The 17,058-nt window shown below is 61.6% G+C and overlaps 1 protein-coding gene across 1 annotated transcript; it reads right to left on the bottom strand.

Moving 5' to 3' along the window:
* Positions 1 to 4,580: 4,580 nt before the first annotated feature.
* Positions 4,581 to 15,832, bottom strand: LOC142483294 (endoplasmic reticulum membrane sensor NFE2L1-like). Its single transcript, XM_075583392.1, has 2 exons — positions 15,675 to 15,832; positions 4,581 to 5,231 (listed from the first exon to the last, which is right to left on the bottom strand). The coding sequence occupies exon 2, from the start codon at positions 5,124 to 5,126 to the stop codon at positions 4,581 to 4,583; it is 546 nt and encodes a 181-aa protein (XP_075439507.1). The 5' UTR covers positions 5,127 to 5,231; positions 15,675 to 15,832.
* Positions 15,833 to 17,058: the final 1,226 nt, after the last annotated feature.

The following is a 17,058-nucleotide window of genomic DNA, read 5'->3' as shown; positions in this document are numbered from 1 at the left end:
TCCCCCCCTCCTACACACCGTGCTATCCCCCACTACACGTAGTGCTATCCTCCCCTACACACCGTGCTACCCCCCCTACACAACCGTGCTATCCTCCCCCTACACACCGTGCTATCCCCCCCTACACGTCAAGTGCTATCCTCCCCCCTACACACCGTGCTATCCCCCCTACACGTAGTGCTATCCTCCCCCTACACACGTGCTATCCCCCACTACACGTAGTGCTATCCTCCCCCCCTACACACCGTGCTATCCCCCCCTACACGTAGTGCTATCCCCCCCTACACGTAGTGCTATCCCCCCCTCCTACACACCGTGCTATCCCCCACTACACGTAGTGCTATCCCCCCCTCCTACACACCGTGCTATCCCCCCCTACACGTAGTGCAATCCTTAGTGCTATCCCCCCCTCCTACACACCGTGCTATCCCCCACTACACGTAGTGCTATCCCCCCCTCCTACACACCGTGCTATCCCCCCCTACACGTAGTGCAATCCTCCCCCTACACACCGTGCTATCCCCACCTACACATAGTGCTACCCCCCCTACACGTAGTGCTATCCCCCTACACACCGTGCTATCCCCCCCTACACACCGTGCTATCCCCCCTACACACCGTGCTATCCCCCCTACACACCGTGCTATCCTCCCCCCTACACACCGTGCTATCCTCCCCCCTACACACCGTGCTATCCTCCCCCCTACACACCGTGCTATCCTCCCCCCTACACACCGTGCTATCCCCCCCTACACGTAGTGCTATCCCCCCCTCCTACACACCGTGCTATCCCCCCCTACACGTAGTGCTATCCTCCCCTACACACCGTGCTATCCCCACCTACACGTAGTGCTACCCCCCCTACACACCGTGCTATCCCCACCTACACGTAGTGCTACCCCCCCCTACACACCGTGCTATCCCCCCTACACACCGTGCTATCCCCCCCTACACATAGTGCTATCCTCCCCCTACACACCGTGCTATCCCCCCCTACACATAGTGCTATCCCCACCTACACGTAGTGCTACCCCCCCTACACACCGTGCTATCCTCCCTACACACCGTGCTATCCCCCCCTACACGTAGTGCTATCCTCCCTCTACACACCGTGCTATCTCCCCCTCCTACACACAGTGCTATCCCCCCCTCCCACACAGTGCTATCTCCCCCTCCTACACACAGTGCTATCTCCCCCTCCCACACAGTGCTATCCCCCTCCCACACAGTGCTATCCCCCCCTCCCACACAGTGCTATCCCCCCCTCCCACACAGTGCTATCCCCCCCTCCTACACACAGTGCTATCCCCCCCTCCTACACAGTGCTATCCTCCCCCCTACACACAGTGATATCCCCCCCTCCTACACACAGTGCTATCCCCCCTCCTACACACAGTGCTATCCCCACTCCCACAGTGCTATCCCCACTCCTACACACCGTGCTATCCCCCCTACACACAGTGCTATCCCCCCCTCCTACACAGTGCTATCCCCCCCTCCTACACACAGTACTATCCTCCCCCCTACACGTAGTGCTATCCTCCCCCCTACACACCGTGCTATCCTCCCCCCTACACGTAGTGCTATCCCCCCCTCCTACACGTAGTGCTACCCCCCTACACGTAGTGCTATCCTCCCCCTACACACCGTGCTATCCCCCCCTACACGTAGTGCTATCCTCCCCTACACGTAGTGCTATCCTCCCCTACACGTAGTGCTACCCCCCCTACACACCGTGCTATCCCCCCTACACACCGTGCTATCCCCCCCTACACGTAGTGCTATCCTCCCCCCTACACACCGTGCTATCCCCCCTCCTACACAGTGCTATCCCCCCCTCCTACACAGTGCTATCCCCCCCTCCTACACAGTGATATCCCCCCTCCTACACACAGTGCTATCCCCCCCTCCTACACACAGTGCTATCCCCCCCTCCTACACACAGTGCTATCCCCCCCTCCTACACACAGTGCTATCCCCCCCTCCTACACACAGTGCTATCCCCCCCTCCTACACACCGTGCTATCCCCGCCTACACACCGTGCTATCCCCCCTACACGTAGTGCTATCCCCCCTACACACCGTGCTATCCCCCCCCTACACACCGTGCTATCCCCCCTACACACCGTGCTATCCCCCCTACACACCGTGCTATCCTCCCCCCTACACATAGTGCTATCCCCCCCTACACATAGTGCTATCCCCCCCTACACGTAGTGCTATCCCCCCCTCCTACACACCGTGCTATCCCCCACTACACGTAGTGCTATCCTCCCCCTACACACCGTGCTATCCCCCCTACACGTAGTGCTATCCTCCCCCCTACACACCGTGCTATCCCCCCCTACACGTAGTGCTATCCTCCCCCCTACACACCGTGCTATCCCCCCCTACACGTAGTGCTATCCTCCCCCTACACACCGTGCTATCCCCCCTACACGTAGTGCTATCCTCCCCCTACACACCGTGCTATCCCCCACTACACGTAGTGCTATCCTCCCCCCTACACACCGTGCTATCCCCCCCTACACGTAGTGCTATCCCCCCCTACACGTAGTGCTATCCCCCCCTCCTACACACCGTGCTATCCCCCACTACACGTAGTGCTATCCCCCCCTCCTACACACCGTGCTATCCCCCCCTACACGTAGTGCTATCCTCCCCCTACACACCGTGCTATCCCCACCTACACATAGTGCTACCCCCCCTACACACCGTGCTATCCTCCCTACACACCGTGCTATCCCCCCCTACACGTAGTGCTATCCCCCCCTACACGTAGTGCTATCCCCCTACACACCGTGCTATCCCCCCCTACACACCGTGCTATCCCCCCTACACACCGTGCTATCCCCCCTACACACCGTGCTATCCTCCCCCCTACACACCGTGCTATCCTCCCCCCTACACACCGTGCTATCCTCCCCCCTACACACCGTGCTATCCTCCCCCCTACACACCGTGCTATCCCCCCCTACACGTAGTGCTATCCCCCCCTCCTACACACCGTGCTATCCCCCCCTACACGTAGTGCTATCCTCCCCCTACACACCGTGCTATCCCACCTACACGTAGTGCTACCCCCCCTACACACCGTGCTATCCCCACCTACACGTAGTGCTACCCCCCCTACACACCGTGCTATCCCCCTACACACCGTGCTATCCCCCCCTACACATAGTGCTATCCTCCCCCTACACACCGTGCTATCCCCACCTACACGTAGTGCTACCCCCCCTACACACCGTGCTATCCTCCCTACACACCGTGCTATCCCCCCCTACACGTAGTGCTATCCTCCCTCTACACACCGTGCTATCTCCCCCTCCTACACACAGTGCTATCCCCCCCTCCCACACAGTGCTATCTCCCCCTCCTACACACAGTGCTATCTCCCCCTCCCACACAGTGCTATCCCCCTCCCACACAGTGCTATCCCCCCCTCCCACACAGTGCTATCCCCCCCTCCCACACAGTGCTATCCCCCCCTCCCACACAGTGCTATCCCCCCCTCCTACACACAGTGCTATCCCCCCCTCCTACACAGTGCTATCCTCCCCCCTACACACAGTGATATCCCCCCTCCTACACACAGTGCTATCCCCCCTCCTACACACAGTGCTATCCCCACTCCCACAGTGCTATCCCCCCCTCCTACACACCGTGCTATCCCCCCTACACACAGTGCTATCCCCCCCTCCTACACAGTGCTATCCCCCCGTCCTACACACAGTACTATCCTCCCCCCTACACGTAGTGCTATCCTCCCCCCTACACACCGTGCTATCCTCCCCCCTACACGTAGTGCTATCCCCCCCTCCTACACGTAGTGCTACCCCCCTACACGTAGTGCTATCCTCCCCCTACACACCGTGCTATCCCCCCCTACACGTAGTGCTATCCTCCCCTACACGTAGTGCTATCCTCCCCTACACGTAGTGCTATCCCCCCTACACGTAGTGCTATCCTCCCCCCTACACACCGTGCTATCCCCCCTCCTACACAGTGCTATCCCCCCCTCCTACACAGTGCTATCCCCCCCTCCTACACAGTGATATCCCCCCTCCTACACACAGTGCTATCCCCCCCTCCTACACACAGTGCTATCCCCACTCCCACAGTGCTATCCCCCCTCCTACACACCGTGCTATCCCCCCCTCCTACACACAGTGCTATCCCCCCCTCCTACACACAGTGCTATCCCCCCCTCCTACACACAGTGCTATCCCCCCCTCCTACACACAGTGCTATCCCCCCCTCCTACACAGTGCTATCCCCCCTCCTACACACAGTGCTATCCCCCCCTCCTACACAGTGCTATCCCCCCTCCTACACACAGTGCTATCCCCCCTCCTACACACAGTGCTATCCCCCCCTCCTACACACAGTGCTATCCCCCCCTCCTACACACAGTGCTATCCCCCCCTCCTACACACAGTGCTATCCCCCCCTCCTACACACAGTGCTATCCCCCCCTCCTACACACAGTGCTATCCCCCCCTCCTACACACAGTGCTATCCCCCCCTCCTACACACAATGCTGCGTGACTATCCCCCCTCCTACACACAATGCTGCGTGACTATCCCCCACCCCCTTGTAATTGGGGGGGTCTCACCTCTTTGCTCAGGTCTGAGCTCCCAGGCAGTGCAGCCGCTCCCAGATCCTCCTGCTCCTCCCCCCCGAGGCCTTGTCCGGAGCCCATGCTGTCCCTGAGGCCGCCGTCCGGGCTGGGCAGCTCCTGTGGGCTGTCATGGGGACGGTCAGAGCCCGTCTGGGCCCCGGACATGGAGTCGTCCGCCTCCCTCTGCACGAGCCAGGCGTCCACCTCCATGCTGGGCACGTGCAGCCGGTCCAGGGCGCGCATGCGGCTCAGCAGGCGCCGCGAGGTGAAGAACTGCTCCAAATCTACACTCTTGGGGTGCACCCCGTACCCGTCAGAGGTGCCCCCCCGCAGGCTGTGGAACTGAGTCTGGGTGTAGGCCGAGCTGGGCCCCAGGATAATCTCACGTAATGGGGGCAGGTGGGGGGTCAGGTACGAGTCCAAGTCCACACGCATCCCCATCAAGCTCAGCAGGATCGTGAACTGGAGGAGCCCCTCGCTCAGGTACTTCTTCAGAGACAGCATGTCTGAGACCCCCGAGGAAGCTCACACAGGGGGGGACCCCCACACTCACAAACCAGGTGTCCGACAGAGGGTCCCGCACAGGACTCCCAAACACAGCAGCGCCTGCTAAACACAGAGAGACGGGCATGTCAGAGACGTACGTGTGCCCCCCTAACCCGCGGTCTCTATCCCCCCCTAACCCGCGGTCTCTATCCCCCCCTAACCCGCAGTCTCTATCCCCCCCCTCCTCACCAGCAGTCTCTATCCCCCCTCCTCACCCGCAGTCTCTTTCCCCCCCTCCTCACCCGCAGTCTCTATCCCCCCTAACCCGCAGTCTCTATCCCCCCTCCTCACCCGCAGTCTCTATCCCCCCCCCTCCTCACCCGCAGTCTCTATCCCCCCTAACCCGCAGCCTCTATCCCCCCCTCCTCACCCGCAGTCTCTATCCCCCCCTAACCCCCAGCCTCTATCCCCCCCTAACCCCCAGCCTCTATCCCCCTCCTCCTAACCCGCAGTCTCTATCCCCCCTCCTCACCCGCAGTCTCTATCCCCCCTCCTCCTAACCCGCAGTCTCTATCCCCCCCTCCTCCTAACCCCGCTGTCTCTATCCCCCCTCTTAACCCGCAGTCTCTATCCCCCCTCCTCCTAACCCGCAGTCTCTATCCCCCCTCCTAACCCGCAGTCTCTATCCCCCCTCCTCCTAACCCGCAGTCTCTATCCCCCCTCCTCCTAACCCGCAGTCTCTACCCCCCCTCCTCACCCGCAGTCTATCCCCCCTCCTCCTAACCCGCAGTCTCTATCCCCCCTCTTCCTCACCCGCAGTCTCTATCCCCCCCCTCCTCACCCGCAGTCTATCCCCCCTCCTCCTCACCCGTAGTCTCTATCCCCCCTTCCTCACCCGCAGTCTCTATCGTCCCTTCATCACCCGCAGTCTCTATCCCCCCCTCCTCACCCGCAGTCTCTATCCCCCCTCCTCCTCACCCGCAGTCTCTATCCCCCCTCCTCCTCACCCGCAGTCTCTATCCCCCCTCCTCCTAACCTGCAGTCTCTATCCCCCCCTCCTCCTCACCCGCAGTCTCTATCCCCCCCTCCTCCTCACCCGCAGTCTCTATCCCCCCTCCTCCTAACCCGCAGTCTCTATCCCCCCTCCTCCTAACCCGCAGTCTCTATCCCCCCTCCTCCTAACCCACAGTCTCTATCCCCCCTCCTCCTAACCCACAGTCTCTATCCCCCCTCCTCCTAGCCCGCAGTCTCTATCCCCCCTCCTCCTAACCCGCAGTCTCTATCCCCCCTCCTCCTAACCTGCAGTCTCTATCCCCCCTCCTCCTAACCCGCAGTCTCTATCCCCTCTCCTCCTAACCTGCAGACTCTATCCCCCCTCCTAACCCACAGTCTCTATCCCCCCTCCTCCTCACCCGCAGTCTCTATCCCCCCCTCCTCCTAACCCGCAGTCTCTATCCCCCCTCCTCACCCGCAGTCTCTATCCCCCCTCCTCCTAACCCGCAGTCTCTATCCCCCCCTCCTCACCCGCAGTCTCTATCCCCCCTCCTCACCCGCAGTCTCTATCCCCCCCTCCTCCTAACCCGCAGTCTCTCCCCCCCTCCTCCTCACCCGCAGTCTCTATCCCCCCCTCCTAACCCGCAGTCTCTATCCCCCCCTCACCCGCAGTCTCTATCCCCCCTAACCCGCAGTCTCTATCCCCCCTCCTCCTAACCCGCAGTCTCTCCCCCCCTCCTCCTCACCCGCAGTCTCTATCCCCCCTCCTAACCCGCAGTCTCTATCCCCCCCTCACCCGCAGTCTCTATCCCCCATAACCAGCAGTCTCTATCCCCCCCCTAACCCGCAGTCTCTATCCCCCCTCACCCGCAGTCTCTATCCCCCCCTCACCCGCAGTCTCTATCCCCCCCTCACCCGCAGTCTCTATCCCCCCCTCACCCGCAGTCTCTATCCCCCCCTCACCCGCAGTCTCTATCCCCTCCTCCTCCTCACCCGCAGTCTCTATCCCCCCTCCTCACCCGCAGTCTCTATCCCCCCTCCTCACCCGCAGTCTCTATCCCCCCTCCTCACCCGCAGTCTCTATCCCCCCTCCTCACCCGCAGTCTCTATCCCCCCTCCTCACCCGCAGTCTCTATCCCCCCCTAACCCGCAGTCTCTATCCCCCCCTCCTAACCCGCAGTCTCTATCCCCCCCTCCTAACCAGCAGTCTCTATCCCCCCCTCCTAACCCGCAGTCTCTATCCCCCCCTCCTAACCCGCAGTCTCTATCCCCCCTCACCCGCAGTCTCTATCCCCCCTCCTCCTCACCCGCAGTCTCTATCCCCACCTCACCCGCAGTCTCTATCCCCCCCTCCTCACCCGCAGTCTCTATCCCCCCTCCTCCTAACCCGCAGGCTCTATCCCCCTCCTCCTAACCCGCAGTCTCTATCCCCCCCTCCTCCTAACCCGCAGTCTCTATCCCCCCTCCTCACCCGCAGTCTCTATCCCCCCTTCTCCTCACCCGCAGTCTCTATCCCCCCCTCCTCACCCGCAGTCTCTATCCCCCCTCCTCCTCACCCGCAGTCTCTATCCCCCCTCCTCCTCACCCGCAGTCTCTATCCCCCCTCCTTCTAACCCGCAGTCTCTATCCCCCCTCCTCCTAACCCGCAGTCTCTATCCCCCCTCCTCCTAACCCGCATTCTCTATCCCCCCTCCTCCTCACCCGCAGTCTCTATCCCCCCCTAACCCGCAGTCTCTATCCCCCCCTCACCCGCAGTCTCTATCCCCCCCTCACCCGCAGTCTCTATCCCCCCTAACCCGCAATCTCTATCCCCCCCTCCTAACCCGCAGTCTCTATCCCCCCCTCACCCGCAGTCTCTATCCCCCCCTCACCCGCAGTCTCTATCCCCCCCTCCTCACCCGCAGTCTCTATCCCCCCTCCTCACCCGCAGTCTCTATCCCCCCTCCTCACCCGCAGTCTCTATCCCCCCTCCTCACCCGCAGTCTCTATCCCCCCTCCTCACCCGCAGTCTCTATCCCCCCCTCCTAACCCGCAGTCTCTATCCCCCCCTCCTAACCCGCAGTCTCTATCCCCCCTCCTAACCCGCAGTCTCTATCCCCCCCTCCTAACCCGCAGTCTCTATCCCCCCCTAACCCGCATTCTCTATCCCCCCCTAACCCGCATTCTCTATCCCCCCTCCTCCTCACCCGCAGTCTCTATCCCCACCTCACCCGCAGTCTCTATCCCCCCCTCCTCCTAACCCGCAGGCTCTATCCCCCCTCCTCCTAACCCACAGTCTCTATCCCCCTTCCTCACCCGCAGTCTCTATCCCCCCTCCTCCTAACCCGCAGTCTCTCCCCCCCTCCTCCTAACCCGCAGTCTCTATCCCCACCTCACCCGCAGTCTCTATCCCCCCCTCCTCACCCGCAGTCTCTATCCCCCCTCCTCCTAACCCGCAGGCTCTATCCCCCTCCTCCTAACCCGCAGTCTCTATCCCCCCCTCCTCCTAACCCGCAGTCTCTATCCCCCCTCCTCCTAACCCACAGTCTCTATCCCCCCTCCTCCTAACCCGCAGTCTCTATCCCCCCTCCTCCTAACCCGCAGTCTCTCCCCCCCCCTCCTCCTCACCCGCAGTCTCTATCCCCCCCTCCTAACCCGCAGTCTCTATCCCCCCCTCCTAACCCGCAGGCTCTATCCCCCCCTCCTCCTAACCCGCAGTCTCTATCCCCCCTCCTCCTAACCCGCAGTCTCTCCCCCCCTCCCCCGCAGTCTCTATCCCCCCTCCTCACACGCAGTCTCTATCCCCCCCCTCCTCCTCCTCACACGCAGTCTCTATCCCCCCTCCTCACCCGCAGTCTCTATCCCCCCTCCTCACCCGCAGTCTCTATCCCCCCCTCCTCACACGCAGTCTCTATCCCCCCTCCTCACACGCAGTCTCTATCCCCCCTCCTCACACGCAGTCTCTATCCCCCCTCCTCACACGCAGTCTCTATCCCCCCTCCTCCTCCTAACCCGCAGTCTCTTTCCCCCCTCCTCCTAACCCGCAGTCTCTATCCCCTCCTCCTCACCCAGTCTCTATCCCCCCTCCTCACCCGCAGTCTCTATCCCCCCCGTCCTCCTAACCCGCAGTCTCTATCCCCCCTCCTCCTAACCCGCAGTCTCTTTCCCCCCTCACCCGCAGTCTCTTTCCCCCCTCCTCACCCGCAGTCTCTATCCCCCCCGTCCTCCTCACCCGCAGTCTCTATCCCCCCTCCTCCTCACCCTCTATCCCCCTCCTAACCCGCAGTCTCTATCCCCCCCTCCTCACCCGCAGTCTCTATCCCCTCCTCCTCACCCGCAGTCTCTATCCCCCCCTCCTCCTAACCCGCAGTCTCTATCCCCCCTCCTCACCCGCAGTCTCTATCCCCCCTCCTCCTCACCCGCAGTCTCTATCCCCCCTCCTCCTCACCCGCAGTCTCTATCCCCCTTCCTCACCCGCAGTCTCTATCCCCCCCTCCTCACCCGCAGTCTCTATCCCCCCCCTCCTCACCCGCAGTCTCTATCCCCCCCCTCCTCACCCGCAGTCTCTATCCCCCCCCTCCTCACCCGCAGTCTCTATCCCTCCTCCTCACCCGCAGTCTCTATCCCCCCCTCCTCACCCGCAGTCTCTATCCCCCCCCTCCTCACCCGCAGTCTCTATCCCCCCTCCTCCTAACCCGCAGTCTCTATCCCCCCTCCTCCTAACCCGCAGTCTCTCCCCCTCCTCCTCACCCGCAGTCTCTATCCCCCCTCCTCCTAACCCGCAGTCTCTCCCCCTCCTCCTCACCCGCAGTCTCTATCCCCCCCTCCTCACCCGCAGTCCCTATCCCCCCCCTCCTCACCCGTAGTCTCTATCCCCCCTCCTCACCCGCAGTCTCTATCCCCCCCTCCTCACCCGCAGTCCCTATCCCCCCCTCCTCACCCGCAGTCTCTCCCCCAGTCTCTATCCCCCCTCCTCACCCGCAGTCCCTATCCCCCCCTCCTCACCCGCAGTCTCTATCCCCCCTCCTCACCCGCAGTCTCTAACCCCCTCCTCCTAACCCGCAGTCTCTATCCCCCCTCCTCACCCGCAGTCTCTATTCCCCCTCCTCCTCACCCGCAGTCTCTATCCCCCCTCCTCCTCACCCGCAGTCTCTATCCCCCTTCCTCACCCGCAGTCTCTATCCCCCCCTCCTCACCCGCAGTCTCTATCCCCCCCCTCCTCACCCGCAGTCTCTATCCCCCCCCTCCTCACCCGCAGTCTCTATCCCCCCCTCCTCACCCGCAGTCTCTATCCCTCCTCCTCACCCGCAGTCTCTATCCCCCCCTCCTCACCCGCAGTCTCTATCCCCCCCTCCTCACCCGCAGTCTCTATCCCCCCTCCTCCTCACCCGCAGTCTCTATCCCCCCTCCTTCTAACCCGCAGTCTCTATCCCCCCCTCCTCCTAACCCGCAGTCTCTATCCCCCCTCCTCCTAACCCGCATTCTCTATCCCCCCTCCTCCTCACCCGCAGTCTCTATCCCCCCCTAACCCGCAGTCTCTATCCCCCCCTCACCCGCAGTCTCTATCCCCCCCTCACCCGCAGTCTCTATCCCCCCTAACCCGCAATCTCTATCCCCCCCTCCTAACCCGCAGTCTCTATCCCCCCCTCACCCGCAGTCTCTATCCCCCCCTCACCCGCAGTCTCTATCCCCCCCTCCTCACCCGCAGTCTCTATCCCCCCTCCTCACCCGCAGTCTCTATCCCCCCTCCTCACCCGCAGTCTCTATCCCCCCTCCTCACCCGCAGTCTCTATCCCCCCTCCTCACCCGCAGTCTCTATCCCCCCCTCCTAACCCGCAGTCTCTATCCCCCCCTCCTAACCCGCAGTCTCTATCCCCCCCTCCTAACCCGCAGTCTCTATCCCCCCCTCCTAACCCGCAGTCTCTATCCCCCCCTAACCCGCATTCTCTATCCCCCCCTAACCCGCATTCTCTATCCCCCCTCCTCCTCACCCGCAGTCTCTATCCCCACCTCACCCGCAGTCTCTATCCCCCCCTCCTCCTAACCCGCAGGCTCTATCCCCCCTCCTCCTAACCCACAGTCTCTATCCCCCTTCCTCACCCGCAGTCTCTATCCCCCCTCCTCCTAACCCGCAGTCTCTCCCCCCCTCCTCCTAACCGCAGTCTCTATCCCCACCTCACCCGCAGTCTCTATCCCCCCCTCCTCACCCGCAGTCTCTATCCCCCCTCCTCCTAACCCGCAGGCTCTATCCCCCTCCTCCTAACCCGCAGTCTCTATCCCCCCCTCCTCCTAACCCGCAGTCTCTATCCCCCCTCCTCCTAACCCACAGTCTCTATCCCCCCTCCTCCTAACCCGCAGTCTCTATCCCCCCTCCTCCTAACCCGCAGTCTCTCCCCCCCCCTCCTCCTCACCCGCAGTCTCTATCCCCCCCTCCTAACCCGCAGTCTCTATCCCCCCCTCCTAACCCGCAGGCTCTATCCCCCCCTCCTCCTAACCCGCAGTCTCTATCCCCCCTCCTCCTAACCCGCAGTCTCTCCCCCCCTCCCCCGCAGTCTCTATCCCCCCTCCTCACACGCAGTCTCTATCCCCCCCTCCTCCTCCTCACACGCAGTCTCTATCCCCCCTCCTCACCCGCAGTCTCTATCCCCCCTCCTCACCCGCAGTCTCTATCCCCCCCTCCTCACACGCAGTCTCTATCCCCCCTCCTCACACGCAGTCTCTATCCCCCCTCCTCACACGCAGTCTCTATCCCCCCTCCTCACACGCAGTCTCTATCCCCCCTCCTCCTCCTAACCCGCAGTCTCTTTCCCCCCTCCTCCTAACCCGCAGTCTCTATCCCCTCCTCCTCACCCAGTCTCTATCCCCCCTCCTCACCCGCAGTCTCTATCCCCCCCGTCCTCCTAACCCGCAGTCTCTATCCCCCCTCCTCCTAACCCGCAGTCTCTTTCCCCCCTCACCCGCAGTCTCTTTCCCCCCTCCTCACCCGCAGTCTCTATCCCCCCCGTCCTCCTCACCCGCAGTCTCTATCCCCCCTCCTCCTCACCCTCTATCCCCCTCCTAACCCGCAGTCTCTATCCCCCCCTCCTCACCCGCAGTCTCTATCCCCTCCTCCTCACCCGCAGTCTCTATCCCCCCCTCCTCCTAACCCGCAGTCTCTATCCCCCCTCCTCACCCGCAGTCTCTATCCCCCCTCCTCCTCACCCGCAGTCTCTATCCCCCCTCCTCCTCACCCGCAGTCTCTATCCCCCTTCCTCACCCGCAGTCTCTATCCCCCCCTCCTCACCCGCAGTCTCTATCCCCCCCCTCCTCACCCGCAGTCTCTATCCCCCCCCTCCTCACCCGCAGTCTCTATCCCCCCCCTCCTCACCCGCAGTCTCTATCCCTCCTCCTCACCCGCAGTCTCTATCCCCCCCTCCTCACCCGCAGTCTCTATCCCCCCCCTCCTCACCCGCAGTCTCTATCCCCCCTCCTCCTAACCCGCAGTCTCTATCCCCCCTCCTCCTAACCCGCAGTCTCTCCCCCTCCTCCTCACCCGCAGTCTCTATCCCCCCTCCTCCTAACCCGCAGTCTCTCCCCCTCCTCCTCACCCGCAGTCTCTATCCCCCCCTCCTCACCCGCAGTCCCTATCCCCCCCCTCCTCACCCGTAGTCTCTATCCCCCCTCCTCACCCGCAGTCTCTATCCCCCCCTCCTCACCCGCAGTCCCTATCCCCCCCTCCTCACCCGCAGTCTCTCCCCCAGTCTCTATCCCCCCTCCTCACCCGCAGTCCCTATCCCCCCCTCCTCACCCGCAGTCTCTATCCCCCCTCCTCACCCGCAGTCTCTAACCCCCTCCTCCTAACCCGCAGTCTCTATCCCCCCTCCTCACCCGCAGTCTCTATTCCCCCTCCTCCTCACCCGCAGTCTCTATCCCCCCTCCTCCTCACCCGCAGTCTCTATCCCCCTTCCTCACCCGCAGTCTCTATCCCCCCCTCCTCACCCGCAGTCTCTATCCCCCCCCTCCTCACCCGCAGTCTCTATCCCCCCCCTCCTCACCCGCAGTCTCTATCCCCCCCTCCTCACCCGCAGTCTCTATCCCTCCTCCTCACCCGCAGTCTCTATCCCCCCCTCCTCACCCGCAGTCTCTATCCCCCCCTCCTCACCCGCAGTCTCTATCCCCCCTCCTCCTAACCCGCAGTCTCTATCCCCCCTCCTCCTAACCCGCAGTCTCTCCCCCTCCTCCTCACCCGCAGTCTCTATCCCCCCTCCTCCTAACCCGCAGTCTCTCCCCCTCCTCCTCACCCGCAGTCTCTATCCCCCCCCTCCTCACCCGTAGTCTCTATCCCCCCTCCTCACCCGCAGTCTCTATCCCCCCCTCCTCACCCGCAGTCCCTATCCCCCCCTCCTCACCCGCAGTCTCTCCCCCAGTCTCTATCCCCCCTCCTCACCCGCAGTCCCTATCCCCCCCTCCTCACCCGCTGTCTCTCCCCCAGTCTCTATCACCCCCTCCTCACCCGCAGTCTCTATCCCCCCTCCTCACCCGCAGTCTCTAACCCCCTCCTCCTAACCCGCAATCTCTATCCCCCCTCCTCACCCGCAGTCTCTATCCCCCCCTCCTCACCCACAGTCTCTATCCCCCCCCTCCTCACCCGCAGTCTCTATCCCCCCCCTCCTCACCCGCAGTCTCTATCCCCCCTCCTCCTCACCCGCAGTCTCTCCCCCTCCTAACCCGCAGTCTCTATCCCCCCTAACCCGCAGTCTCTATCCCCCCTAACCCGCAGTCTCTATCCCCCCTCCTCCTAACCCGCAGTCTCTATCCCCCCTCCTCCTAACCCGCAGTCTCTATCCCCCCTCCTCCTAACCCGCAGTCTCTCCCCCTCCTCCTAACCCGCAGTCTCTATCCCCCCTCCTCCTAACCCGCAGTCTCTATCCCCCCTAACCCGCAGTCTCTATCCCCCCCTCCTCACCCGCAGTCTCTCCCCCTCCTCCTCACCCGCAGTCTATCCCCCCCCTAACCCGCAGTCTCTATCCCCCCCCCCTAACCCGCAGTCTCTCCCCCTCCTAACCCGAAATCTCTATCCCCCCTCCTCACCCGCAGTCTCTATCCCCCCTCCTCACCCGCAGTCTCTATCCCCCCCTCCTCACCCGCCGTCTCTATCCCCCCCTCCTCACCGTCTCTATCCCCCCCTCCTCACCCGCAGTCTCTATCTCCCTCCTCCTCACCCGCAGTCTCTATCCCCCCCCTCCTCCTCCTCCGCAGTCTCTCTCCCCCCCAGTCTCTCTCCCCTCCCTCCTCCTCCTCCGCAGTCTCTCTCCCTCCTCCTCCGCAGTCTCTCCCCCCCTCCTCCTCCGCAGTCTCTCTCCCCCCCTCCTCCTCCGCAGTCTCTCTCCCCTCCCTCCTCCTCCTCCGCAGTCTCTCTCCCTCCTCCTCCGCAGTCTCTCTCCCCTCCCTCTCCTCCTCCTCCTCCGCAGTCTCTCTTCCCCCCTCCGCCTCCTCCGCAGTCTCTCTCCCCTCCCTCCTCCTCCGCAGTCTCTCTCCCCTCCCTCCTCCTCCGCAGTCTCTCCCCCCCCTCCTCTTCCGCAGTCTCTCTCCCCCCCCCCCTCCTCCGCAGTCTCTCTCCCCCCCTCCTCCTCCGCAGTCTCTCTCCCCCCCTCCTCCTCCGCAGTCTCTCTCCCCTCCCTCCTCCTCCTCCGCAGTCTCTCTCCCCTCCCTCCTCCTCCTCCGCAGTCTCTCTCCCCTCCCTCCTCCTCCTCCGCAGTCTCTCTCCCTCCTCCTCCGCAGTCTCTCTCTCCCCCCTCCTCCGCAGTCTCTCTCCCCACCTCCTCCTCCGCAGTCTCTCTCCCCCCCTCCTCCTCCTCCGCAGTCTCTCTCCCCTCCTCCTCCTCCGCAGTCTCTCTCTCCCCCCTCCTCCGCAGTCTCTCTCCCCACCTCCTCCTCCGCAGTCTCTCTCCCCCCCCTCCTCCTCCTCCGCAGTCTCTCTCCCCTCCTCCTCCTCCGCAGTCTCTCTCCCCCCCCTCCTCCTCCGCAGTCTCTCTCTTCCCCCCCCTCCTCCTCCACAGTCTCTCTCTCTTCCCCCCCTCCTCCTCCACAGTCTCTCTCTCTTCCCCCCCTCCTCCTCCAGTCTCTCCCCCCCCCCCTCCTCCGCAGTCTCTCTCCCCCCTCCTCCTCCGCAGTCTCTCTCCCCCCTCCTCCTCCGCAGTCTCTCTCCCCCCCTCCTCCTCCGCAGTCTCTCTCTTCCCCCCTCCCCCCTCCTCCTCCGCAGTCTCTCTTCCCTCCCCCCCAGTCTCTCTCTCCCCCCATTCCTCCTCCTCCCCCTCCGCAGTCTCTCTTCCCCCCCTCCTCCTCCGCAGTCTCTCTTCCCCCCCTCCTCCTCCGCAGTCTCTCTCTTCCCCCCCCTCCTCCGCAGTCTCTCTCTTTCCCCCCCTCCTCCTCCTCCGCAGTCTCTCTCTTTCCCCCCCTCCTCCTCCTCCGCAGTCTCTCTCTTCTCCTCCGCAGTCTCTCTCTTCCCCCTCCGCAGTCTCTCTCTCTCTTCCCCCTCCCCCTCCGCAGTCTCTCTCTCTCTTCCCCTCCTCCGCAGTCTCTCTCTCTCTCTCTCTCTTCCCCCCTACACCTCACCCGCAGTCTCTCTCTCCATACACGACAATACTCGACGCCTGGCCCGGCACACACCCGCTTTTCCTCCAGCCGCTCCGGGTGTCTCCTCGTGACGGTCCCACCCACGGATCCTGCAGTACCAGACACTTACTTCCGCATCACCCTGGCAACACCGAGTGACAGTTGCGGCAGCCAATCAGGGGAGAGAGACGGGTAAAGCCGGCCCACTGGACGCTGACAGGCGTAAGCAGGAGCCAATCAAGAGAGAAATTTCGCGGACATCGCGGCCTGACTGACCGCACAGGCAGCCAATAGGAAGCGCGGACGAAAGAACACAATCCAACTGTCACTGAAACGAAGGCGGCAGCCAATCAAAGAGCAGGGCGCTAACACGCCAGCATACGTCACTAACAGACAGCTATAAGGACCATTCTGGTGACTGTTTTTCGCCCCCTCCCTGTGCTCTCCGGCGGGAGGCGCGCGGCGCGCATGGGAGAGTGGCGCGCGCCGGGCACAAAGCCTGCGCGTTCTGGAAGTTTCTGTGCGTCTGACGTCACGAGGAAGGCTCCCAGACAAACAAGTGTACACTTATGACACACTATGTGTATATATGTATATATGTGTTTGTATATGTATATATGTGTGTTTGTATATGTATATATGTGTTTGTATATATGTGTTTGTGTGTGTGTATATGTATGTGTGTGTATGTTTGTATGTGTATGTATATATGTGTTTGTGTGTGTGTATATGTATATGTGTGTGTATGTATATATGTATTTGTATATGTATGTGTGTTTGTATATGTATATGTGTGTGTATGTATATATGTGTTTGTGTGTGTGTGTGTGTATATGTGTATGTATATATGTGTTTGTATATGTGTTTGTATATGTATATATGTGTTTGTGTGTGTGTATATGTATGTGTGTGTATATGTATGTGTGTGTATGTGTATGTATATATGTGTTTGTGTGTGTGTATATGTATATGTGTGTGTATGTATATATGTGTTTGTATATGTATGTGTGTTTGTGTGTGTGTATATGTATATGTGTGTGTATGTATATATGTGTTTGTATATGTGTGTTTGTGTGTGTGTGTATATGTGTATGTATATATGTGTTTGTATATGTATATATGTGTTTGTGTGTGTGTATATGTGTATGTATATGTGTTTGTGTGTGTGTATATGTATATATGTGTGTGTATGTGTGTTTGTATATGTATATATGTGTGTTTGTATATGTATATATGTGTGTGTATATATGTATATGCAGTGGTTGACAAATCACCAAAAAATCTACTCGCCACACAAAAAAATTACTCGCCACCTAGTACCACACGTGTGCTGCTTGGGCCAATATTTACTCGCCCGGGGGTTAAATCCACTCGCCCGGGGCGA

This window comes from Ascaphus truei, unplaced genomic scaffold, assembly GCF_040206685.1.
Source record: "Ascaphus truei isolate aAscTru1 unplaced genomic scaffold, aAscTru1.hap1 HAP1_SCAFFOLD_3156, whole genome shotgun sequence".
Lineage (NCBI taxonomy): Eukaryota > Metazoa > Chordata > Amphibia > Anura > Ascaphidae > Ascaphus > Ascaphus truei.
This window is presented reverse-complemented; position numbering and strand designations above follow the sequence as displayed.